Below are 24888 nucleotides of genomic sequence, written 5' to 3'. Positions count from 1 at the left end.
CAATGTCCCTTATGTTCTCAATGATTCTGATGATCTGATCATACTCATCAGACAAGCTTCCAGGCAGTATACATGCTGCTCGTCAGACGAAACTTCGTCTCCGATGGCTCGCGTGGACATGCGCAGCTCATCAAACTTTAGAAAGTGATCCAGTACATTCTCTCACTTCTGCATCTTGAATTCATACAGCTGCCGACGGATCTACACACGGTTGTGAATACTTCCATGAAAAAAAGCTCTTTAATATATCCCAAGCTTCTGCAGTCGTGCTTTCATTTCAAGCCATGGACCGTGGACTTGGGGTGATTGCTGCACACACAAGCGTGAAGGCCTTCATATCATTGACTGTTCATATCGACGCGTCGGCCCTCGTGGCACACGGTGCCTTCGTCGCGTCGATGTGCTCCAATAGCCCTTTCTTGGCTAGTTTCATCCGAGCATGAAGCTCCCATACAAAGTAATTGTCCATGTTGAGGACATCATTAGCCCCACCCGCGTTTGGGCTCATAACCTGTTGGGGTATGACAACACACTGCGTAAGACTTGCTTCGTGTAGGGGAAAGTGGAAAGAATATTCGTTCTTATAAAACCCTAATACATGTAGCGTACTTTAATGTAACAACCTCGCTTGCTCTTCTTATTGTGTCATTTACGACAGTAACCGCCACATCAGCACGACATCGAACCGTCGCCTGATGTTCCACCTTCAACAGCATTAGGGAAAGCCTAAACTAAAAATTCAATTCTTCGGATTCTGCTGCGCCGTGCCGTGTATTTCGGCTCCCTATATCGCTGCTAGCATTGGACTGCACATCGAACAGGTCACTCAGCTCTTCCTCATTGTTAAATTCATGCCTTTTCACGATGGGCGATACAATTTTATTCTATCAATTATCGAATCAAGCTTGCATGATGTCGTCCTTACCTCACGGCAAGCACGACATATCCGAGCAGGCGCTCGTAAATGTGTCCTTTCTGCTGTATCAAGCAGTGGAAGCGTTATGTGTTGTCGCATTGGTCTGCCTTCTTGTCTCGTTTGTCTGATTTTTGGTACTGCAACTACAGGCTCAACCCTCGAGGGCAATATCCGTGTTAATTTGGAGGACCTCTTTCAAGTCCTTAATAAACACCGGAGCCCTCAACTTTAAACTTGCAGCTACTATTTTTCAGCAAGGTACTGGTCAGAAATGTGAAGCCTACGATGCGCTGACAATTTTTAGTCCTAAAATTTGCGATATTTCTCAAGCATCTGTTATCGAATATGTAATTGTAGCATTACTGTTGCAAATGATGACTGTGACAAAACATTCGACCAATGTGTCGATGCTTAAAGTTTGATGTTCACGTTAGCGAAGATTGGCAAGCAGGTACCAACTGTCAATGCTCTTAGGCTTTGGCAGCCCAATTACCAGGTCCTTTTAAGATTTTTGTACCGCATGTGACAACCCAAGTGCGTATGGAAATGTCATTATTATGCATCTTGCAGCTCACACTGAATGATATCTAGCCTTACGCATAGCTTAAATATGATTTGATATCATCTCTGCAAACAGTAGATCAAAATGCATACTCTCTATATCTATACGTATATGTGAAACGGCCGTACCGCTGAGTTCTGCTTTCTTTTGTCTCTCGAATGCACGCCTATCGCACCATTTATAGCGTATCGCGCACTTAAAAACAAATTGTGAAGTGCTATATAGGTATTAGTACCAACGCAATCAATCTCTTCCCCTACATGTCTTATGCCATGACCAAACAAAACTCCTTGCCAAGTCCAGTCCAGCCATTTGGTCGAACTACACGCCATCATCCAATCCGTGGTGGTCGACCGTAAAGAACTCAAGCGAATGACCAAGGGTACGGTGTGCAGTTTTGCCGTTGGTGATTTTGTTCTTTGGTCGCGCGTTGATAAATGCATGCGCGGGGGGGGGAATAAGTTGGTGGTGCGATGGGTGGGCCTTTTCGCGTCACGGAGGCTTTCCCTATTCATATATGGTTACGCATCTTTTAATGAACAATGTATATGACCTACATGGCTCTCGTCTCACGAATTATGCAGATGCAGAGCTCAACGTGACAGCCGAGATCCGCGAGCATGTCGCTAGCCAAGGGGTCATATTGGGCATTGGTGCCATTGTAAATCACCGCGTTGATACAGCAAGTCATGAGTGGCAGCTTTTTGCGACTTGGCGCGGCCTTGAAGAGATTGAAAATTCATTAAAACTGTTTCTTGCTATCTGTGTGATGTTCCAGCATTTGTTAAACGCTATGTTGGGAACAGGGGTGCCGCTGAGCTATCTGAACTTTTTTTAAGCCAGTGCATCTGTTGCCATGTTTCCGGCTACATGGATTACATGTTTCCTGATGCATTTCAGCGAAGTAGTCACGTAGCTTCTGAAGATGACTGCCAAGGCGGTCCAAATTCGCAGGTAGGACACGCGACGTCTTTTTATCAGGTGCAAAACTGGTATCCAGTAGGAAAGTAGCCGGGAGGCCGGTAATTAAGTCAGTAGGAGCATGTTCACCCAACGAAACCATAGACGATTGAGTAAATTGGCCTGGATGACAGGCAACAGGTATACCCAGTTCCTGTTATCCAAATTTAATTCCAATAGCATACACGAGTATGTCAAGGACGACACGTTACACAGTCCCATTAATCCACAGAGTGTAGACGGGAACAAACTTCTGCAATGCTTTCAATCTATCTACCAACAGCGCAATGCCCGTTGCCTTAAATTGGGTTCCATTATTGAAAGCCCACATCTCAAGCAAGCCGAATCGCTTGTGCCAGTCGAGCATTGACCCGGCAGCCGTTGTCTTTGTGGCTGACTCAACGGCAATCAGCTCACAGTAGTGCGTAAGTTCGTCTTTTAAGACAAGAACATACTTGGTTGTACCATACGATTCGTCCAGCAATAGGTAATCGAGTTGCATGCACTCGTTACGGCGAGTAGCCGTCGACGGCTTCCTAATATCTTTTTGCTTTTGACGTGCTTACATAGCAAGCAATCACGTAGAAACTACCTGCAACAAGTTGTAACCGACTAAGGGCAAAACGTCTTGCAATGTCGTCACCATAATCTCACCTCCACGGTGGTATTGAGGACCTCAGTGGGCGACGATTATCAGTCGCTTAAGCATTGTCTTTGCCTTTGTAGGTCCTCCAACAGGTCGTCGACGCGTACCGGGTCATCATCAGCTGGAGATGGTGCATCAGCGCGATAACGGAACTGCTCATCACGAAAGTCGGCCACGGGTGGCCACATAAACTTATCATCTTGGAGTGGTCGGAGGGGTACGGAACGTCTGCAGCAGCACGGGTTGTCATCGCTAAATAGCGATAGGAGGATCAACTGCTTGTTGGTCCCAGCGAGATACAATGTCCGCGTAAAGATTATCCTTGCCTTGAATATGCTCAATACTGTAGCGTATACCGATCATTTTTAACGCCCATCGCTGCAATTTACCCCGAACATGGGGTCTCACCTCTTTATTCGCTGCAAAAATCTGCACAAGAATTGCATGGTCGCAGTAGATATTCACATCCTTTTCTAAGAGATACAGCAAGTCTTCCCAGGCGCGTTTGATTAGGTATGCTTTCAAATAGACGTTTTAATTTCATAATAACTGATTCACTCCTTCACCATGACAAACCAATTGAGTTAGGAATCATTAAAGAGACCCCACGGTAGACCAACAACTCTTGAGACAACGCGGTAAACGGGATACTAGCTTTCAATAACCCACTGTTGTCACCACGGCAGCCTAACCTTGGTTTGAGGCGTCTGTAAAAGGCATACCTTGGCGTCTGTTATCGGAAAATGCTGCTTGGTAGATGTAGCCAGAAGCCTCAACACGTTCTTGAGCGCATCATTTTCATCACCCTACCGTGTCGGATCGACTTCAGCGAGTTGTGTCTTTTTCCGTCCACGTTTGGACATCACAAATTCGAGTTTTGATTGCAAAGGCTGAACAATGCGTGCATAATCAACCATGTAATCCCGAAGCCAGTTGACAGCACATTGGACATTTTGTAAAGCAGCTCCGGTTGGTGGTTGCGGCATGTGTTGCAACGTTTTCAATCTTTCTGGCGAATACTGGATGCCCGTTTCATCGATTAGTTTCCCGCACCAAATAACCCATTGTATGAAAAAGCTACACGTGCGCAGATTTAGCTTAAGTCGACGATTTCGCAGAATTTCAAAGAACTGGCGAAGTCTTTCAAGGTATTCGTCTGGTCCCTTTGCAAATAACGTCGTCGATCCTAAAAAGTACCAAATCGTACAGCATCTCACGTAAAAATCATGCATTTGCAGCTGATAATACATTGCCGAGTTACCAGCACCTTGGAGAAGTCGCAACTGGGTGAAAACACCATCCTCTGTAACAAACGGAACTTTTTCTGGCTTCCAGAATCCAAAGGCAGCTTCCAACCCCCTTTAAAGAGATCGAACTGGCCAGATCCATATGATCATCTTACGCCTTAAGTAATCGCGGCCAGGTTCAGCGTCGCTCCGGCAAGCGGAACAGTTAGGTGGTTGATCGGACAATAGCCCACGATGAAACGAAAGACTTTACCGCCTGGTTTTCGTGCTGGTAGTGTCGCACAGGCCCACCGACTGGAATTGTTCTTGCGAACGAGACCATTCTCGACAAGTTTCTTTCTATATGACCGCAAAAAATCCCGCTAAGACTCAGTATATTTCCTTACCCCGCTCCTGTATGGTTGTGTATAGGCACGTACAGGTACACGCAACGGTTCGACATCAGCAGGTGGATCTGCACCGATACGGATACGCCAGACATCCTTGTATTCAGCAACTAGTTCACGTAATACCTTGGCTTTACTGGATTCGGAACCCGCCTTGAGCGTGTCGTCGGTCATGTGGCGAAGAGTATCGTCAATTCTTTACTCATCTCAAATGCAAGATCGGGCTAGACTTGGCTGATGACATCCTCGTCAGCCTCAATAGCACTGTCACCATCAGCCAATTGGTCAAAACGTCCGTCAATATCGATGACAATGTCTTGCATAATACGTTTCCCCAAGAGAAATTCATCCTCTTGACCATCCAACACTAAACAGGGGACACTTGCCAAGGGTAGGTCACCACGATTAAACCCATGTCGATAGCCCGTGCTCATCCTCAAGCCGATCAAAATCCATTAAGTACTTTGATATCCGTGCTTCAACATCTGACTCCCTCATATCCATCATCAGATGACTGGCGAACAGCTTCACCACGTCAGGTACATGATCGTTCAAAATCGTTCTTGCTTTGCATTTGATCTCTGGGATCAAATGATCCTCCATGACATTGAATACGTCCACCTTAAACACATAATGAGCCAAATGATCAAGAATCCGCGTTTTCAATAGAGCTCTTAACGCTTGCGACGACGTTTTCTTGGACTTCACCCGCCGTCGCACATCGCTCCCTCTTTTTTTCTTCATACTACTGACGATCGCGCATGTATCGCGCCAAGTCTGGCTGCTCGATAAACTCGAAAAAAGGCTGCTTTATCTTGATTTTGACATCTTCGTCTTGGCACCGGTGCCGAATCCCGTCATCTTCTTCGCCGCTGTAGCTAAAGTTAACTTTATAGCGTATTGCGCACATAAAAGCAAATTGTGAAGTGCTATATAGGAGTTAGGACCAAAGCACTCAACCTCTCTACCGATTACCCTCGCTCTAGACCATCGACGACTCCTATAAGCTACCTACATGTCGTATGCCCACGCCCAATCAAAATGCCTCGCCAACTCCTGTAACAGGGTGCCCCGTCATAAACATTACTTCCTATAAGAGAAATAATAAACGTTATTTCTTATGAGACGATGTAAATAAAGAAGTACAAAATTATTATCTCTATTAATTCTGACTTAATAGTTCCAATATTACTAAATTTGTTAATATTAATGCAGTAATACACTAGTTCTATTGATTGGCTGATTTAAGTTTAATTCAACCCCGCCAATCGTTACAAGACACGATTGTGCGGTGCGCAAGTAGGCCGCCATACATAGATTGTTACCAATATATAATAAAGTCAGAAGTAGATGGGAGATCGTTACGTAGGAACTTAATATATTAATACAGTTTCACTTTTTCTCTATTGTAAAGCCTTAGAACTAACCTTTGGTAGATAAGACTACTTTGCTTCCAGTAATCTTCCTCTGCACGTCAGTATACGTGAAAAAATCGAGGTGCGCCACCTTCACTGAAATCAGTGAAGGTTGTGTAGTACTGGTAACAGTACTAGCAAAGGGTGTCCCGTTACAAGTCGAGTCCAGCCAAATTGGTCGAACCACACACCATCATCGAATCCGTACATGCCAGCACCAGTCCAAAACCCCTTTTTGGCTCCATGGCACGTGCCACCACGCGCCATGGCCCGAATTGCTGGTCGCACTAGCCCGTTTCTGGTACCATGTCATAACGGCGCTGCTGTCGACTGGAACATAGCGTCGAGACGACACACCATCGAAGTCATACACCACTTAAAACGGGAACATCTAAAACACTAATATCCTTAAAGCGTTTTAACAATAAATTTGCCTGAGAAATTCTTATCGTTTTTACAGAAATGAAGATGCTCTTTCAACTTAGGTTTAGAGCTTACTTTGTTGCATAGAGTGAATTCTAATCTGGCTAAGATAAAACAACGCCTGTTGATGATACTCTGCCCTTCACAAAATAGCTGAAGCTTTTTGAATACATCATTGGGTAGCTGACCAGCATGAGCTGCATCGATGCAAACAAAACGGCAATTTTTCTTCTATAATTTTTAACCCTGCTCTATGAGAATCTTCTGGAGCCCAGGAAGGATACCAGTCTGCGTACCATTGTAAACGTGTTCAAGGTACAGAAGATGAGAGCTGCGTAGTTCAATAATTGGAAAGGTTTAATAATATTTAATTAAGGGAGCCGTTATAGCCACATACCGATGAGAGTAGTGAAATGGAGAGAGAGATTTCATGACGGTCTATTTCATTTGATGAAGTACAAAATGTCTGAAAGCTCCGAAGCCAGGAAAGAAGCACCGGCGACAGCGAACAGTCGTGGCTGATCTCAAAAGCAACCGAAAGATCCCTCGGCTCAAGCGTAAACAGATCCACGTAAGCGTACAATAGCGCCCCTTGAACGACTCTGTCCGGATCGCGATGGTCCCATTTCGCCAACGCCTTGATTTGGCGTACCCGATGCGTCCAACGAGGTACGCTGTGAGACACCGCGGTCTACTGTCCCTGAAACAGTGCATCATTTCGCTCACCTGATAAGTGCTTGAGGCAAATGGTACACATTAAAAACTGGATTCGTTTCCAGCCCGTGACCGCGGCCTCAAAATCGTCCTGAAACCGTAGGAGCAGCCATTGCCGCTGCCGTGCCGGGATCGGTGGAGCTCGCCTAGAGGTGCAGCCGAGCAGAAGACTCGTGTCCCCGAGAGGGACCGCGGTAACGCCCTCCAATGCCGGAGAAGTTTGCCCCAACTAGCGCGCGCCTTAGGACAGTCCAAAAAGATGTGCGCCGGAGACTCTTTCCCTCCGTGACACCCCGACAATGCTCGACAGCTATTGTCCCCCTGACGACCCACATGAAAGAGGTTTAGTTGCATGGTAGCAACCTGGTAGGCCGTCCAAACTTGATATTCCGTCAGACCTTGAGCGTGACGCCAAACATGGGACGGACACTGATGCGCTGCTGCCCGCTGCCAGAAGTCTGTACTGATAACGACGTCCGTTTGCCGCAACAGTGACCATAACGCAGTCGTCAGCGGCCGTTTATGAAGCTGAAACGCACGTCGAAAAACTGACCATCGAAGAGAACTATTCGGGACGCGCTCCGCTACCGACCACGGAAACCGGTGATGGCGGGGATGGGCGTAAAATACGACCCTGTGCCGCTGAAGGAAGTCGACGGAGGGTGATAATCCATCAGCTAGGTCCGGAGCCAGCTTTGATGGCTATGTTAGGAACCATCGAAACCCGTCGAATCCTTGCTGCAGATGGACCCGATCTAACGTCTGACGCTGAAGACCCTGTCTAGTCCCGACGATGTGACCCCTTTTCATCGTTGACCATTCATAGTCAAACCGAAACGAGGTGCAGCCGCAACCAAAATGGAGGCTCGAGCGTCAATGCAGACCCAATGAGGAAATGTGGTGACGCTAGCAAGATAATCGTTACCCATCGCCGCAATTTGGACTGAGAGTGGTGTAAAAATAGTGGTCCAGCCGGAGGAATGCGGAAGAGAAAATTCTGCCTGTCCTATCCGACGACGTGTAAGTCCGAGATGGAAAAAGTCACGATCCTGTCAAATTTGAAACGAACCAACTGGAGTCCTTCCGGTCCCGTATCCATGAGTTATAACTTCATCCAAACGTCCCACAAAATTGAGAGATCGCGTGCAAGTGAGGATCCTGAGAAGCGACTGCATCCGAGAAAACAGGACGATAAGACACAACCAGTCGTCGCCATCCCACCAGCTGTCGGTTCTATGAAGCAAGGATGCATTGTGCTCAGTCATCCGGGCCTAGAGACACTCCAATTCTCCGCTGTGAGTTCGAGAAGCATGTCCAGACCCCTCACAACCGAATCTTTTGACGGTTTAGCCAAGCAAACCGACCACGCTCCCTCCCGAGGCCGCTCATGTAGTACCGTTCCAGAAGGTGTAGGCCGGCTCTGATAAACCCAGAAACGCCACGAGCAACAATACTTATCATGCGCAAGCGCACGCCACTGCAGAGCATGTTAAGTTCGTTGTGTTTTAATGGCAACCTCGAAAGAGGCGAGCCCGACGCCCCTTGCCTTTTCTGAGCAAAGAGCAGACCAGGATTACCCTTGTGACGACGCACCTCCGTGGAGGTAGCACTTGCTCACAAAAGTTGTTTGTACAAATTCCGAACAGCTTTCCGTGTCCATTCCGGGATGTCAAAATTAGCGGCTGTGAGCAGGATTGATGGCAGGATGATGGAGTTGAGGATTAAGACCCGATGCTCTAGGCTGGTTGCTACTTTGACAGCTTTGAAAAGGCGTCGTTGTAACTTCCGAATACGAAGCGCCCAATTGCGATGCTGTAGGTCCTCAATCTCAGACTCATAACCTGAATTCCGCACCGTGTCCGCCGGCTGGAGGACCGATATCTCTTGAAAGCCCGTGATGCACACCGCTCGATTAAGAACAATCAGCCTATTCTTGGCCGGATGGGCCTGGAGATCAGAGAATGCACCAAAACGAGAAATAAGGGTGTGTACAGGCTCAAGCTGATGCGCCTTCTTCAGAAAGACCGTTGAGTCATCAACGATGGCGGAGAACGTGTGCGAGCCGACCGGGAAACCGGCACAGGGAGTCCTGTAAAGTTCGATGTCTGTTGCACCGCGATGCCTAAGAGCTCGACGACGAGGAGAATAAGCAGCGGGGCAAGCAGGCAGCCCTGGCGAATTCCTGAGACAACTGGAATGGGCTTGGACCGCTCCTCGTTGACCAGGAATGTAGCCGTCGTTCCAGTATGCAGTTGAGCGATAAGCTGAACATAGCGCTCAGCAAACCTTAACTGCCGCAATGCCTCATACAGACATTCCCTGTCCACTGTGTCGTAAGCTTTGCGGAAGCCGAGCAAGAGAATGGCCCGACTCATAGCGGCGTCTAGATCAGCCTTCTGTGTCGCCGTGGCCAACTGAGATACCATCACCATCGCTAATTTAAACATCTGTCTGCCGCTGACGAATCCTTGTTGCGAGTCCCCGATGAGCTTCGGTAGGGCCCGTTGCGGTCGTGTCGCGAGAACTTTGGCGAAGATTTGGTTACTTGTTTGGAGTAAGGCGATGGGACGATAATCCGTTGCATCGCCTAATCGCCTTTTCGCAAGGGTATGATCAGGGCCTCAAGATACGAAGGTGGAGGATCCTTCACTAGCGCTGGGACCAGAAGAGTAGCCATATCCTTTAAGAAGTCATTGTTGAGGCCATCCAACCCCGCGGATTTGTGACGAATGAGACCGGCAATGGCCATGAGAATTCCCACCTACGTAAAATCTTCAAGGAGCGCCCCGTTGCCAACTGGAGAAAGGACCCACCCAGTGGGTATCTTGTCAGAAGCGCGAATAGCGGAAGGTAGGTTACCACGAGGCGCAGTCATATGGCACACACTGAGGACAGTCCACCACTCGGATGCTAACTTATCCGCTATCGATGTATTTCGTATAAAGGCCGGTCCGTGCTGATGCAAAATTGTTGTGACCGTTTGATCGCGTTCCCAGTCTGCTACACGGCGATAAAACCAACGTAACCGGTAAGTAGTTCGGGCAAGTTGCTGACCAAGGCGAATAAGATGTTCCTGCCGTAAATCCTCTATATTGCAGTCAATCCATTGCGCTCGGGTGAATAAGAGTCGTTCGTTGCGGCGGCGTACAATGTGCCGGATCCGCACCCGGCGCTGCTTGACCCGCTTGCAGAGTGTGCCTTGTGAATGCGGCTCTTACTTCGGCAACCTCTCGATCTCAAGTAGTAGGCTCCACCTCCTGACCGATAGCCACGGCATCCACTTCTTCGACCAGTTCTGCAACGACTCGGTGGGAGTGAGGAGTATGAATAGAATACATCACCCGCGCGTGACTAAAAGACTGACGAGGTCGGCCCGCGCCCCGGAGGCAAAGAACAACCTACTGTTGATCGACTGTTGCGATAAAGCACGCGTTTTGACCCATAAAACGCGGTCTGCTCACGTCGAGGGCACATAAGTAAGATCGATGCGAGTAGCCCTGTCTCTTTCCAGAATGTGAAATGGTCCACGAAGTCATCCAACCCGCCATCGTCCGCATGGTACCTCAACACCCTCGCGTCCGCGAGACCTTTCGCTGCCAGCACACTGTCTAGGGCCGGTCTCTCCGACCAATTCAACCGATGATAGCCATACCTATCGAGCAAAGGACTCTGCACTCAATTAAAATTTCCAACCATAAGTGTGTTTGTGGGCTCCAAATTTAAAGATAGGATAAAGGTAAAGAAGTGTTCACCCCGCCTCGTTTGGGCGACCCAGTACTCAAGAAAGACAACGGAACGCTAGAGTCCAAATGCCTTCCCCAGAACTGTGCCCAATGATAACTCAAAGAGGTTGCCTCCTCATCCGTGTCCACGTGAGCTTCCTGAATGCACCACGCCAACGGACGCAGTCGCTTAGGTCGATGTCGCCACGCCGACATCCAACCTGATCGAACACTATCCTTGTAACCTCTCACATTTTGGGAAATGTACAGCGCATCACTGAGCCGACCCTATTGTGAATCCTCGACGCCTCAGGGGAAGTCGTCCAGTCCTAAAGCAAACGATACCGTCCGTAACCATCCGCTGAATCCAGAGATGCGTGACGGAGACTCGTAGCCAGATACACCCGTGAGCTGCCCTTATATCCCAGTAGACTCCTTTGATCAGCAGGAGCCAAAGCTGTAGCGAAAAAAGTGACGAACTGGTGCCAGCAGACGTGACGTCCCCCCGACGGCCAGACCGCCGTCTTGAAGGCTGGATTGATACTGAGTAACCGACAGTAACATCGAAGTTGCTCTGAAGAGAGCAAAGGTCTGTCACCGTCCCCCGTCAACGCAAATGTTTCGCTGTCGAATAATATAGCGCAGAGCAGATGTTGGCTCAGTCGAATGCACCGACTGGGGTCACACAATCGTAAAATATCACCCCCGCGTAGTTAGCCGCCTTAAGCTTGTGCCAGTCGTCCATATTATCAATGAGCGGGGAAAGCATAGACTGGGAGAGACCATACTCCGTGATAGCGATCCAGTTATATAGCCACTGTACGGTAGGGGGATCTTGAACCCTGTGCCGGTAAGCTTGAAACCTAGAAAGTAGACATTCCCGCCGCCATTGTGCCGTCCGCTGCACAAGCACTGAATCCTTTAAGCTGGCAAGAAGATCGTCCGGGAATACAAAATGACGCACGTGACATAACAGAACGCCCGGTTGCAGCCGAGCTGTTTTCATCCATGCCTCGATGCTACCGTGGACAAGAGGATATGGTGTTGCAGCCGTCGTCGGCCAGTCGGAACAAGCTTACTAAACCCCGGGCCACTCCTCACGACCAATGCGGTCGTCCATTAAGGAAGGAAGTGATTGAATTGGTTCCTTACTCACTCTCTCTTTTTTGAGTTGAGATGGTGCATGAACGATTGAGACAGGAGCCTCGAAGGACCTGCCGGTCTCCAGAGGATTGACAAGGCCCCTTTTTGAGCTAAACAGGACCCGGTCTGCGAACCCACCTGATGCTAGCGACTCCCGATCTGAAGGGCTTTCCGCATAATCATGAAGAAACCACCATAATTAAGTCGCCGACTCCCCTCTGGACATTGTCGGCCATTCGCGGCCCACGTTCGTCAACGCATGGACCCACAATCCATAAGCGAGCTGATCTTCCAGGTGCAAAAACCCAGCATATTTAAATTTCCGTTTAATACTGGCAGTAAGAAGCTCCAGGTCCTTGGTGGGAGCGTCCAAGGCGGCGTCGGCGGCTGCCTGTGCGACAGTCATTACTAAACAATTGCTCGTAGCAGGAGTGTTTACTTAGCGAATACTAAAAATGCATATAAGCCCCCTCTTGTGAAGGGGCTCGACCTAGAGGCGCGGCTTTGAGGGAATAGGATGCCGAACCGGGGACCGCAGCTGACTTAGCAGTCGAGCGCAACGTGCTCGCTCCTGACGCCGCTTGGTTAGGAGGGTCGGACATGACAAGACCGGCGCAGAGCCCCGGACCGTTGCTGCTCGTTACGTAGCCTGTTCGTCAGGCGTAAGTGTGGAGACTGACTGCTGAACACGCGGTACCGCGCCCGCTGATAGGCCTTCGGCCGTAACTAGTTCTCCGGCGATGGTGTCGATGCCGGTCTTGGATGAAGGAGCCGATGAAGGATGGTCAGGTCCTAAATCCTGAAGGATGTGATACCCGCCTGAACTAGGACGAGGTAGACGCACTGAAGTCTTTGCGGAGGACACAGGCCGTCTAGTCCTTATAGTAGGGCGGGTCAGCCATGAGTTTCCTTCCGTGGACGCAAACCCGATTGCGGTGGCTCAACAAGAGAGCTCGGGGCAGCGTGTACTGGACGTTCAGGAGCACCCAGGAGCGGAGGCGTGATCCTCAGTAGGTCACTGGAGGCTTTCACCAAGATCATCGGCGTAACCACTGGCTGGGCCGCCTCTTCTGCCGACCACTGAGCTTGCAGCCGTCGATCCGCCATTTGACGAATCTCTTCCGGCCTGCTGAACCGTTTAGCTAGGTCGCCAACACCTTGAAGCTCTGCCTCCGTTGCCTCGATGCGACCTGGCCCACGCAACTGCCCATCCGTATATTGGCAACGAACTGCCGGATGCCATAACAACCCACACTGCAGACGATGGAGCCTGAGTCCTACATCAGGGTGCTTAACTATAATTACCGTTCCAAACCAAAGCAGGCGCACCACCCCCTGTAAGATAGTAGGACACCTAGCTAGGTGAAAGGTGATTATTCACGCCGTGGACGCCCGCGAATTCGGAGAGCACCCGTGTCCATGTCCTCAATCTCAAAATTGGTGGTGATTTCGGATCGAAGATTGGCCGCAATGCGGCCGATCTCGTTAAACCGCCACACGTTGTATAAATGCACCGTAAACTCAGCCCGCGGGTGCTTCGTAAGGAATCCGACTCTCGCTGATGAAGCCAGACCGATCCCTGTTCCGTCTGGTGCATATTCTCCAGCACGTAAATTCGACCTTGAAATGGGATGTGAACATCGTGCATCTGCCTGGCCGCATCCCATAAAAAGAAGACGATGTGAATGCTCCGCGTTGTGCTATTATACTAATGGCTTTAGTCAGTCATAACAGTCGATGAACCGCCGGCAAGCTGACCCGCAACAGCTCAGCCGATTCCAGAACTATTGCCCCGATGGCTTGCGTTGCCCGCTTGCTGACCGGGACGGCTTGTCCTGGGGAGAGATGGAGGACAAGCAGTACTTCAACCTGCGCCTGAACTGTACCGTTCAACTGTAGGCGCTCCTAACTGTCCGTAATGGCCATGGTAAGGTTCGGCAGCCGCCGGCACGCGATCGACTCTTACACTATTTCCAAGATGATACGCCATTCGTCATCCGCTCCTTCGCGCCCGGAGACAAGCGGTACAAAGCGCCTTTAGAGCCACCGCCTCCTCCACTGAGAAACGAGAGGGGTCGAACATGAAATTCTCGAAGACGGTCCGAACCGACTGTGCTACCCCCGCACCGACCTGCTGCGATCCGTCACGCACAACCTGTGCTCACTGATTAGGAACCGGCGCAAATGCTGGCTGGCCAACCGCCGAATAATCTTCGTAAAGGCCCACCTTGTGAGCACAATCTCCCTGCCGATCTTACGAGCCAGGTCTTTCCAGTCTGCGTAGGTGCCTGGGTTTGTCACAAAAACTTGCCGAAACAGATCTTATAACCTGTCTGCTTCCGGTTGTCTAAGCTTAGGAAAGCGTTTCCGTTCCGGCGGCAACACCTCCAAGCGAACCGGAAGACGCGAAAAGTCGAGAGCAAACAGCTCCTGAACCGTCGGCCGCCAAACGGCTACGTGAGTAGGACCGTCCGGTTCCTTCATCGCGCCGACGAGCGCGTCAAATATGTCCCGAGCGGTCACCTGCTGCGAAGAAGACAAAGATTTTGTGTTTCCCGCACGAGTCTGAACCTCGGGGCTCACCGCCTCAGGCGCCCCTGGCGAAGTGGATCCTGCGCCCCCAGAAGCGGTCGGCGCACCAGGATCTAGCCTTAGTACCCATCAGTCTTGGCTGGATCTAGGTTTGCCATGAATGCCTCCTGCCTGACGCCCGGTTGAGAAATGGTATCGTCCCAGGCTGAAACTGTAGAGAGGGCCCCTTCTCCCTCCCCGGGAAGGGGGGTGGGGCGTTGCGACGGCAAGGTCGCCGTCGCAAGAAAGATGCTCGCTGACGCCAGTTCGTTTACTATCTAAACTCCTCCGCTTGCACCGCAAATTGAAGAGTGAGAGTAGTGAAATGGGTGTGACGGAGTACCCATGGCACATCAGAAACGTGTTGACGTTCGTGAATCTCAGTGCTCTTGTTTTGCAACCACAATGAGCGCAAATAAGCCACACCTCCCTAGTGCTTCAGTATTTGTCGGCATTCGTGCATAAATTTTTAATGAGCAACCGTCTTACTATTCAACAAAAACATATGGACATATTAAGAAGCCTTTATGCAGGCCTTTTGAGTTTAAAAAAATAGTTCGAAAGGCCTGCATCAAGGCTTCTCAATATAATGCCCTGTTCCCACGAAGTTGCTTAAAACAGACATAGATAATTCGCATGTGTGGCTATCTCGATTTTCTCCAACTAATAGTGCCCGTTTGAAAACAGATTCGAATTGTTGATAACTGTGCGAATTTTACGAATTTCCTTTTTTTTCCATACATCTTGCGTAACCCCACCACCCATTGCCTCTCGATAGCATTTAAACCAATCCTGAATCATCCCACGATTCCAAATTTGAGGCAGTAGTTAACTGACACGCGAAGGTCAAGATCGTTGTAGAATTCAAATAGCAAGACGTGCAATGAGCTACAGTGGAGGTAGCGGCGGTTATGGCGACCAGCGTGGCTATAGCTCACGTAGTGGCGAAACGGGGCGTAGCTATGATGATCCAAATCGCCCGAGTGATGGTGGCAATGAAGGTTACAGTGGCAGTTACGGGCAAGGGTACGACCAGCGTGGATACGACCAGCGCGGCCAACAAAGTTACGATCAGCGTGGGGGATATGGCTCTCGAAGTGGTGATTACAGCAGATCTTCGTCAGGATATGACGATTACCAACGTGGCGGCGGGGGTTACAGCTCTGGGGCAAGGGGGTACGAAAGTACCCAAGGGGATTACAGTGCGAGTCGTTACGACGACCGTAGCCGAGGGGGATCGTATGCTAGTGGAGGCGGAGGGTACGGAGGTTCAGGGTATGATGATCGAGGAGGGTACGGCGGCTCTTCGTCGCATGGACAGAGTTCGGCGGGTTACGAGAACCGAAGTGGGTACGACCATAACCGTGGCGGAGGCAGTTACGGTGGTACCAGTAGTGGATACGATGACCGTTCGCGGGGCTATTCCAGTAGCAATTACGATGATCGCTCTCGATACAGTGGTACTCGAGACGATCGTGGGTACAGTGGTGGCCGCGACGACCGTGGGTACGGAGTAAGTACCAGTTTCAGTGGTGATCGTGGTTACGGAGCTAGTACCAGTGCTAGTAATGACCGAGGTTACGGAGGTAGTAGTAGCATCTCTGGAGGTGGAGATCGTAGCTTTAAAGGCCGTGAAGATCGGGGGTACAATGGCACTAGCACTCGAGACGATCGTAGTTACGGAGGAAGTGGAGATCGTGGGTACAATCGACGTGACGATCGTGGAGCAAGTGACCGTCGTGGTGGAGATCGAGGAAGTGATCGGGGAGGAGAGCGCGGGGGAGGTCGTGGTGGGGGACGATATGGAGGCGGTGGAGGTCGTGGCGGTCGTGGCGAGTCCGGGCCTGGTGTTGGGACACTCAGTGGTTCAGGATATGAGAGTCTTGGCGAACCTGTTGCGGATCCACGTCTTCTAGACGAGTGGACTGGTCGTGCAGGAGTGCGTGACGTGAGTACGGAAGATCCGGAACTTCAGCAAGAATTTCTCATTTGTCGACGTCCTGGTATTGGACGTGGTGGTAAATCCATGCAATTACAAGTAAATTACTTTAGTGTATTGCTTGATGGCGCTCCTACGGAGATTCTCAAGTATCACGTGGATGTTGCGCGTTCTCCTGATACGGCAATGGATATGAAATATGGTCCTAGTGCGAAGGAAAACGATGCGACGATGGCTGAAAGTACGGATGACGGGCATGCGAGTGTGCATAAAGTTGAAAAACAGGACAAGGACGTGGAAATGAGCGATGCCGTGGCTCCTTTAAAGCGTGAAACCCGTCCGGAACGTCCGCTCCCTCGGTCCCTCGTACGAAATGTCATTAATGCCGCGTTAAGACAGTATGAAAGCGATTTTAATGGCATTCGAGTCGTGCATGATGGAATGGCGGCAATGTACGCACCTGCGATGCTGCCGTGGGATGGCCAAGCAAAGACTTTTATCGATGTCAATCCCGATGGTATAAGCCCAACGCCGCCTCCGCCAGCAGCTGGGGACGCTCCTCGTCGGCCATTCCGTGGTCCTCGTACCTTTGTAGTCAAAATCAAGCTCGCCGAAGCCATTTCTACCAGCACGCTCAAGGATTATTACTCGAATCCAGACGTTAATGTCATGCCAGTCTTGCAAGCTTTGGATGTCGCTGCACGTCATTTAGGTGCGCAGCGCTTGATTTCAGTTGGTCGGAACTTTTTTTCCATGAAAAAGACGCATCCACTTAAAGGAGGCAAAGAATTATGCTGGGGGTATCACCAAGCTATTCGTGTTGCCGATCGGAAGCTGCTTATGAATGTCGACCAAGCTGCAACAGTGTTTTACGCGCCAAAAGAGCTCATGGAACTAGTCCTCCCAGCGTTAAATGCACGTTCGGCAAATGACATTCGTACGTTATCCGATCGGGATGGAAAGAATCTCGCGCGTGTGTTGCGTAAGATTGAAGTCGTCCCAACGCACCGTAAAGACCGAAAGCGTGCGATCTTTGGTATTAGCTCACAACCAGCAAATCAAACCATGGTGGATATTAAAGGCGAACACTTGTCCGTGGCCGATTATTTTAGCAAACGATACAACATGACGTTGCGATATCCGAATCTTCCGTTGGTAAATGTTGGCAGTAAACGTCCTGGCAAAGAAAATTGGCTGCCCATTGAATTGTGTGAAGTTGCTCCAGGACAGCGGTGTGCGAATATTAATGACCTGGATACGGCCGAAATCATTCGACAGACTAGTCAACCTCCACGTGCTCGACAAGAAACCATTCTTGACCAAATTCGTCAAGCTGGGTTTGAAAACGATCCGTATTTGGCTGCATTTGGCATGAAAGTCGAGCAACGCTTGGAGTCAACGGAAGCGCGTGTGATGGATCCACCAGATGTGCAGTATGCCAATGTCTCGGAACGACCATCGGGAGGTCAATGGAATTTACGAGATAAACGCTTTGTAGAGGGCGCCACGATGCGGAATTGGGGTGTCGTTGTCAGTGCCAATGTCAGTGAACGTGACGTTCAAAGTTTTATTCGCAGTTTATTGGACATGGCAGGCAAGAGCGGATTGGTTATTGAAGATAGTAACCCGCATCTGGTCCACGGAGATCAATATCGTGGCGCACAAGTCGAAGAGCTGATGAAAATGTGTTTCAAAGAACTCGAAGCTCGCAATCGAGGTCCTCCACAGCTCATTCTGGTGATAAAACAAGACAAAAGCGTGGGGTCGTATAGTGATATCAAGCGAATGTCAGACACAATCTTGGGCATTCCAAGTCAATGTATTGTGTCACAGAATGTCCGGAATGCAAAACCTCAGTATTGTGCGAATGTCTGTTTGAAAATCAATATGAAGCTTAGTGGCAAGAACTCCATCTTGCGCGAACCATTACCATTGGTGAGCACGGCACCTACAATTATCATTGGCGCAGACGTGGAACACCCACGTTCAGGCATGGGCTCTCGACCATCTATCGCGTCGGTTGTTGCGTCACTCGATCGGTACTCGGCCAAGTACGTTGCTCGTGTGGCCGCTCAAAAAGCTTCGAGTGATATTCAGCTCTTGCCACACATGTTGCGAGACCTCTTCTTAGCATATTACCAAAGCACGAATCGAAAACCAGAGCATGTTTTGTACTATCGTGACGGCGTAAGTGAAGGACAGCACCGTGATATTTTGCTCACTGAGATGCGCGCGCTTCGGAAAGCATTCAAGATGATCTCGGACGGCTACAATCCACCCGTGACCTTTATTATTGTCAACAAGCGCCACCATATGCGTGCATTCCCAACGAATTCACGCGATGCCGATCGTAAAGGCAATGTCGTTCCTGGCACTGTCATTGATACCGGAATCGTAGATTCGCATCGATTTGATTTCTTCTTGTATGGCCATAGTGGCATTCAAGGCACGAGTGTCCCATGTCACTACACGGTGTTGCATGATGAAAACAAACTGTCTGCCGACGACGTCCAGCGCCTCACGTATCATCTTGGATACACGTTTGCTCGTTGTACTCGCTCTGTGTCGTTTGCGACGCCTGCCTACTATGCTCACTTGGCTGCTGCTCGTGCGCGATTCTTCTTGAATGAAGGGTCGGATGGGGTTTCTACAGTCAATTCGTTCAACTCCAACTCGTCTCATTTTGACTTTGCTGAGCTCCACAATGAGCTAAAGAACTGCATGTTCTTTATTTAGTCGCGAGTGTCGGAAGGTTCGTGTTGAGAATTTGGTTCACGATGATGATGTGGCCTTAAGAATTCGTTTGCAGGTTTTGTGATGAATCGACTTTCATGCGACTGCTGCGCATAGGTTGATGGCGATCACGTCTTGGCGACTAAAGAAAAACAAGAAGTGCGTGAAGATGGGTTTGTGCTTTGGTGATTCATTCAGCACGATAGGTTTCGAATAAATGTGATGTGTCAAACACCAAGAGAACGTAACCTTTCCGAGTTTTTAAAATTACTGCAGTGCTTGTTAGAATTAGGGCTTTTTTAGTGAAATTGGCCCAATATCTGGCTTTTCTATACAGTCGCCACTATAAAGAGTATTTGTCTTTCGTTTCAGACTGGACGTGTGCTCTTCAATCTAAGCTGCTCTAAAATCGGAAATCTTTAAAATGTAAGAAACCAATCATCGACGGAATCGCTTTCAACCAGTCATTAATTTGACCAACACACTTGTTCCTCATTAATCTATTTGATCTTAGTGTTCCGACCCGTTGCCACTGTTGCCACTCACGTTGCCTTCTTTTGTGCGATGCTTGGGTCTTCCGTAATTTTTACAATGTGGCTATAGCACGTCCCTCTGGTGGATGTTGGGTCCATCAGCCCGACGCGAAAGTCCCTTGAGACGGCGAGAATCGCTGGGCACTTTGGGAAGTGCCGACTCGCGTTCTGCGATCAAACACTTCCAGAAGAATCAGCATTTCAACATCACATTAACCAATTCTATAGACAGATTTTACGAGTATAAAAATCATGAAGTGCAATGACGAATTGATTTAGAACGATTCAGTCGAAAGTGAGGACAATCTATTATCATCTCTCCTACTCAATCTGAGCACTCCACTTTAACTACTTTCATTTTAATGTAGAACACATATATGGTCCCAATGACTGACAGTTATTAGCTCTAACTGAATCCGCATACTATCGGGTTAATATGTAGATAACGTAATTTTTTCTGAGGGACTCGCCGATATGCACCACTATCATCCAGAATGCATCTTATCGTTTCGTAAAGGTCGGTATAGATGGTACCACGGCCGAGGAGTGTAAGCAAGTTAGGTTTCAGAATTTGGGTAGTTTTCCAGTAAATAAATTTACATCATTCAATCGTTTACTTTTGGCCAATCGAAGGACAGAATGGAATTAACCGAGAAGGTGCCGCGTAAGCATTAGAAACCCCCATTTTTTTTAATAATACATCGTGTTTGTCCACCATGATGGATATGAATAGTAAAGACAAGTCACCCGGCGCGTAAGTTCCTTCCTTTTCTACCTGTGCGGTCTGCCATATTGACTGTGTTTGACCTAGCAGTGTCTTTATAGCAAAGCACAAGAGCAATATTGCGCTCTGGTCGGGCTTTGTAGTGGTTGTTTTCTTTTGCTACCACTTGTTTAGTGATGGCGACTTTTCCTTCCTTATGGTACTTACCGGCACTTTTAATGCTCTACTTACGACTAATTCTAACACGAAGTGGACTTCTACTTGGATATTAAATAGACCATGGGCTCGTTTATTCGGGCTTTTGGGTTTGTTTTTCTGATCTTTAAAGCATTCTCGCAGCGGTCAGTCGCAGGTCTTTCACTAAAGACGCTGGAGCTCTACGCCTTCGTGTTCCTCTTTCGGCTGAGCTCAATTTTACGTTATCAAGGCTACTTGCCGTACGACCGAAGTGGCGACTGGCTGTATTCGCTTTTGGAGATCACAGCACTTGTGCTGTGTTGCGGTGTCATTTACCTCATTTTGAAGCGCTATAATTCGACTTATGAGCTCCGTTACGATACGTTCGGATGGATGCATTTGCCCACGGAACTTGGTGCACTCTATATCTTGATACCTTGCATTTTCTTTGGCATGGTGGGTTCTAGAATTGCTTAATGAAGGGATTGATTGTTTGCTAAAGTGGCTCGATTTGTTGGTGCGAATGCAGCTTATCCATCCAAATTTGAATCGCAACTGGTTTTCCGACGTGGCATGGACCATTGCGCTTTACATTGAAGCTGTTGCGATTTTACCACAATTGTTCATGTTCCAGAAACGCGTACGCACTTTTAAATTCACGCAATTTTTCGACGTTTTGATTTAATAAAATTTCACGGTTTTTTATTGTTAGGGTGGTGGTGCGGTGGATTCCAACATTTCTCACTTTGTGTATGCGCTGGCATTCGGGAGCTTCATGCACTTGGTGTTTTGGTTTTCGTCGTATCATGAGCTTGGCGAGAAGGATGCGGGTCATCACGTTGGATACACGGTTATTTTAGTGCAAGTTGGTCACATGTTGATGATGGCGGATTTCCTGTACTATTACTTTAAGAGGTACATTTAAAAAGATGTGAAGGACGGCTGTTGTTTACGGAAGCTAATCTGGAATTGTATTTATACGTGTCAGCATGAAAGAAGGCGGCCCGATGATGCTGCCTACGCATGGTGCTTACCAGGCGTAGACGACAGCATCGAGATAGCGTGCCAGTTATCTAATAAAAAGGCAGAGCTTGAACATTTAATAAGATAAAAACACGGGCATGGCTAAATATATTGAAATGTGTGTGATAAAAACTGATGTGAAAGCATTAATTATTATTTTTGACAGCCCTCGCCCACTAATTATCGGTGTCGGATACTTACGACGGCAGAATTTCTACTAGAAACACTAGTAACTCTGCAAACGTTTGAAATAGAGTTGATGGTAGGATAAGGTATTTGTACGAAATTTGAGTGAGTTGTAGATCCATATCAGCTGCAAGACATGCGACGTATTTTATGCAATCGCAAACCTCTTTAATCTTTTCAAGGCAATTCCAAAAACCACTCACGTTCATATAATACATTTTCAAAGTCGCCGTTTGTAATGTTCGTAAGTTGGGTGTAGCGACGACTTTTTCGCGTCATTTCTGCGTAATGTCTAATGTATCATACTAGCTTTGTACAGCACGTAACAAGCAAGAAATGAGACACAATTCAAGTAAATGGTGTCTAACTACGTTCATGGCGCACTAAATCGGTTTTTTTAATCCGCCACATAGAATACAGCGTTACCGTTCTCCGCTTGCACGTCATGACCCTTGTAAATTCTAGTAGTCGATCACAGCATCACTAGCAATTAATCGATCTACCGTCGTGTTTGACCAGGACAAGTCGTCCTTTGCGGCTTCATGGACGGTTATACACGTACTACAGACTTTCACCTTTGCGTGTCCTCCTTTACTTGTACCTTGATACGATACGTCAGCAAATGGGAGACGACGCTTGTACTTTGAGCAAGGACCGCAGCAAATGCGTCCACACAAGCGACAATGGTGACGTCGAACAAGCAGTCCAAACTTGCGCGAGCACACCATACACGAGCGTTGAGTTTCATTCGGTACCCACTCGGGTGGGTGTACAAAAAATTTCGCTAGCCACGCTAGCTGCAGTGGCGACAGCACCTCCAAGACCATCATTGCTTGATTATTGCGTATTGTCAAGCTTGCGTGGTCTCTTACGAGTGCTGCGGCAATTTTCCATAATCCTTTAAAAACCGCAATATGTAGCACTGTGTTGCCCGCCGCGTCAGTGGTGTTGGGGTTGCTGCCATTCTTTAAGAGCTGCTGCACGATCTCAATGTCATCCTTTTGCGTCGTTAACAAGTGTGCAACAATTGGAAACACACCTTGTTTGTTTTTAATGGTTGGATCGGCACCTCGAAGCAACAGAAGAGCGACTACTGTAGCTGCTGACAGCGCCGAGCACGTTGCAGCAAAGTGCAGTGGGGTGTTGCCATTCCGATCGGGCATATTTATAAATTTTCGAAATTCAGGTTCCGCTAAAAGTCGTACAGCCTCCAAATTGCCGAATTTCGCAGCAATATGAAGAGCAAGTTGTTCCTGTTTGTAGGACTTAAGCGAGACAAGGTCGATTGCTTTGCCATCGTACATGGCGAGCAGCGATGCCATCACAGCTTCATCGCCGTGCTTGGCCGCGCGATGGAGTGCCGTATAGCCTAATGCATCGGGCTTATACGGATGGTAGCCCAGTTTCTTCCATTTATTCGCCGTAAGTAAACTAGAGCGCATAGACTCGCTTTCGCGAATGGTGTGCATGGAGCTAAGCGCCTGGGACACCCGCATCGAGACGCGATCGTTCCTCCATACATGCAACCTTTGTAAGGCTACTGGGATTTCATAATCCGAGTCCATTGTGGACGTCGATGAGAGGGACACGACCGCCATGTCGCACGGCATCGTGGCAACGGAAATGGTATCGAACGGCAGAGGTTTATTACTGTGCGCAAGTTTATACACGTAGCATTTAACAAGATCTACGATTCGTAGACATTGTATTACATAACGCCGCAAATTTTCAGTGGAATGGAAAACTGAGGCTTACACATCGTGGCATTTAGAAATTACAATCCACAATCATCGTAAGCTTGTAAACTTCAGAGCCCATGACTGTGACAGCATTGCTAGACGCGCTTATGTCATTGGACATTTATTTTTATTTGATGTTACAACAATGTACGCAAGGATAAAGGTAACAATAATTTTAGCTTGACTTCCAACATTCGCCGGCTCTACCGTGCTCCTGTAACTTTATTCGGCTTGGATGCTGGACATTAAAAGCATATGGTGTCTATAAAAAGACGTGTTACCAGAAGAGCTGCTCAATTTACAAGTATTCGGTAAGCTGACAGTAGATGACTAGGCTTCTGCTTAATTTGAATGAAATGAGTCAACGTGGAAGAACCTCCTGATAATTCAAGTGGTCGTTTTACTAAATGAATGAAGAGCCAATGTTTCTATTTACACAAAAAGCTCAACCTTTGACAGCATGCAGTGTACAACTTTGCCCAGGAAGCCTCACGCGCAGAATTGCCGTGAGGATAAAAGCCTAAGCTGGACCCTAAGCCTTCAGCCTTCCACTCGACTTTCATTAAAGTTCGATAAATTCCCTCGAAAGCCAAAATTAGGAAATGTACAATTGGTCATATGTCACGTTAGGGGTTAGGGGTCACGAGCTGGGTAAATAATAGATTGCAATTCTACAAAAGATATGAGCAAATTGTAAATATTAGCCTATCTTTTAAATCTATGGGGACGGAAGAGCAAAGGATTTTTTATCTTTTGCAACATCTATCGAAACGCTCAGAGGTGAAGCCGACAGCGTTTAGCTTTCGTAAGATAATACTTTAAAATAAGTATGAGTTGAAAATGACCTGCAACTTGTACAAACACCAAACTTTTTAGCTGCGCTATCCAGCGCAGACGACGAGACAGCATTCCGGCTGTATTTTTTTAGGTAGTTTCGCGGCACTGTACTTTTCTTCACATACAGCATTGGTTGAGCCTTAGCTATAGCAGTTAGCATTTTTTCTTGCTAGTAGCTATCATGCCGTATGTAAACTTTGCATCCCAAAAGCAAATTTAAGTGAAAATTACGTGAGGCTGAAGTGCTCGAATGTGATGTAGGTAACGCAATTTTGCTACCTTCCGAATTATA

At 48.2% G+C, this 24888-nt stretch overlaps 10 protein-coding genes across 10 annotated transcripts; 4 read left to right on the top strand and 6 right to left on the bottom strand.

Moving 5' to 3' along the window:
- Positions 1-864: 864 nt before the first annotated feature.
- Positions 865-1044, top strand: CCR75_003354 (uncharacterized protein; the record flags this gene model as incomplete). Its single annotated transcript, XM_067961451.1, has 1 exon — positions 865-1044. One exon carries the CDS (start codon positions 865-867, stop codon positions 1042-1044), a length of 180 nt encoding a protein of 59 aa, XP_067816276.1.
- Positions 1045-2013: 969 nt separating this feature from the next.
- On the top strand, positions 2014-2316 carry CCR75_003353 (uncharacterized protein; the record flags this gene model as incomplete). Its single annotated transcript, XM_067961450.1, has 1 exon — positions 2014-2316. The coding sequence occupies one exon, from the start codon at positions 2014-2016 to the stop codon at positions 2314-2316; it is 303 nt and encodes a 100-aa protein (XP_067816273.1).
- A 330-nt stretch (positions 2317-2646) lies between these two features.
- On the bottom strand, positions 2647-3084 carry CCR75_003352 (uncharacterized protein; the record flags this gene model as incomplete). Its single annotated transcript, XM_067961449.1, has 2 exons — positions 2647-2999; positions 3048-3084. 2 exons carry the CDS (start codon positions 3082-3084, stop codon positions 2647-2649), a joined length of 390 nt encoding a protein of 129 aa, XP_067816272.1.
- Positions 3085-3890: 806 nt separating this feature from the next.
- CCR75_003351 (uncharacterized protein) lies at positions 3891-4334 on the bottom strand (the record flags this gene model as incomplete). The annotated part of the gene is made up of 1 exon (XM_067961448.1): positions 3891-4334. One exon carries the CDS (start codon positions 4332-4334, stop codon positions 3891-3893), a length of 444 nt encoding a protein of 147 aa, XP_067816275.1.
- Positions 4335-4489: 155 nt separating this feature from the next.
- CCR75_003350 (uncharacterized protein) lies at positions 4490-4891 on the bottom strand (the record flags this gene model as incomplete). The annotated part of the gene is made up of 2 exons (XM_067961447.1): positions 4490-4693; positions 4718-4891. The coding sequence occupies 2 exons, from the start codon at positions 4889-4891 to the stop codon at positions 4490-4492; spliced, it is 378 nt and encodes a 125-aa protein (XP_067816274.1).
- A 50-nt stretch (positions 4892-4941) lies between these two features.
- On the bottom strand, positions 4942-5461 carry CCR75_003349 (uncharacterized protein; the record flags this gene model as incomplete). Its single annotated transcript, XM_067961446.1, has 2 exons — positions 4942-5152; positions 5181-5461. 2 exons carry the CDS (start codon positions 5459-5461, stop codon positions 4942-4944), a joined length of 492 nt encoding a protein of 163 aa, XP_067816747.1.
- Positions 5462-9284: 3823 nt separating this feature from the next.
- Positions 9285-9716, bottom strand: CCR75_003348 (uncharacterized protein; the record flags this gene model as incomplete). The annotated part of the gene is made up of 1 exon (XM_067961445.1): positions 9285-9716. The coding sequence occupies one exon, from the start codon at positions 9714-9716 to the stop codon at positions 9285-9287; it is 432 nt and encodes a 143-aa protein (XP_067816748.1).
- Positions 9717-15588: 5872 nt separating this feature from the next.
- Positions 15589-19380, top strand: CCR75_003347 (uncharacterized protein; the record flags this gene model as incomplete). Its single annotated transcript, XM_067961444.1, has 1 exon — positions 15589-19380. One exon carries the CDS (start codon positions 15589-15591, stop codon positions 19378-19380), a length of 3792 nt encoding a protein of 1263 aa, XP_067816741.1.
- Positions 19381-20626: 1246 nt separating this feature from the next.
- CCR75_003346 (uncharacterized protein) lies at positions 20627-21966 on the top strand (the record flags this gene model as incomplete). The annotated part of the gene is made up of 6 exons (XM_067961443.1): positions 20627-20664; positions 20725-20833; positions 20911-21267; positions 21341-21451; positions 21524-21726; positions 21800-21966. The coding sequence occupies 6 exons, from the start codon at positions 20627-20629 to the stop codon at positions 21852-21854; spliced, it is 873 nt and encodes a 290-aa protein (XP_067816742.1). The 3' UTR covers positions 21855-21966.
- A 515-nt stretch (positions 21967-22481) lies between these two features.
- On the bottom strand, positions 22482-23630 carry CCR75_003345 (uncharacterized protein; the record flags this gene model as incomplete). The annotated part of the gene is made up of 1 exon (XM_067961442.1): positions 22482-23630. One exon carries the CDS (start codon positions 23628-23630, stop codon positions 22482-22484), a length of 1149 nt encoding a protein of 382 aa, XP_067816739.1.
- Positions 23631-24888: the final 1258 nt, after the last annotated feature.

This window comes from Bremia lactucae, linkage group LG4 (assembly GCF_004359215.1).
Source record: "Bremia lactucae strain SF5 linkage group LG4, whole genome shotgun sequence".
Taxonomy (NCBI): domain Eukaryota; phylum Oomycota; class Peronosporomycetes; order Peronosporales; family Peronosporaceae; genus Bremia; species Bremia lactucae.
The sequence above is the reverse complement of the archived record's forward strand: the minus strand, read 5'-3'. Positions and strand labels throughout refer to the sequence as shown.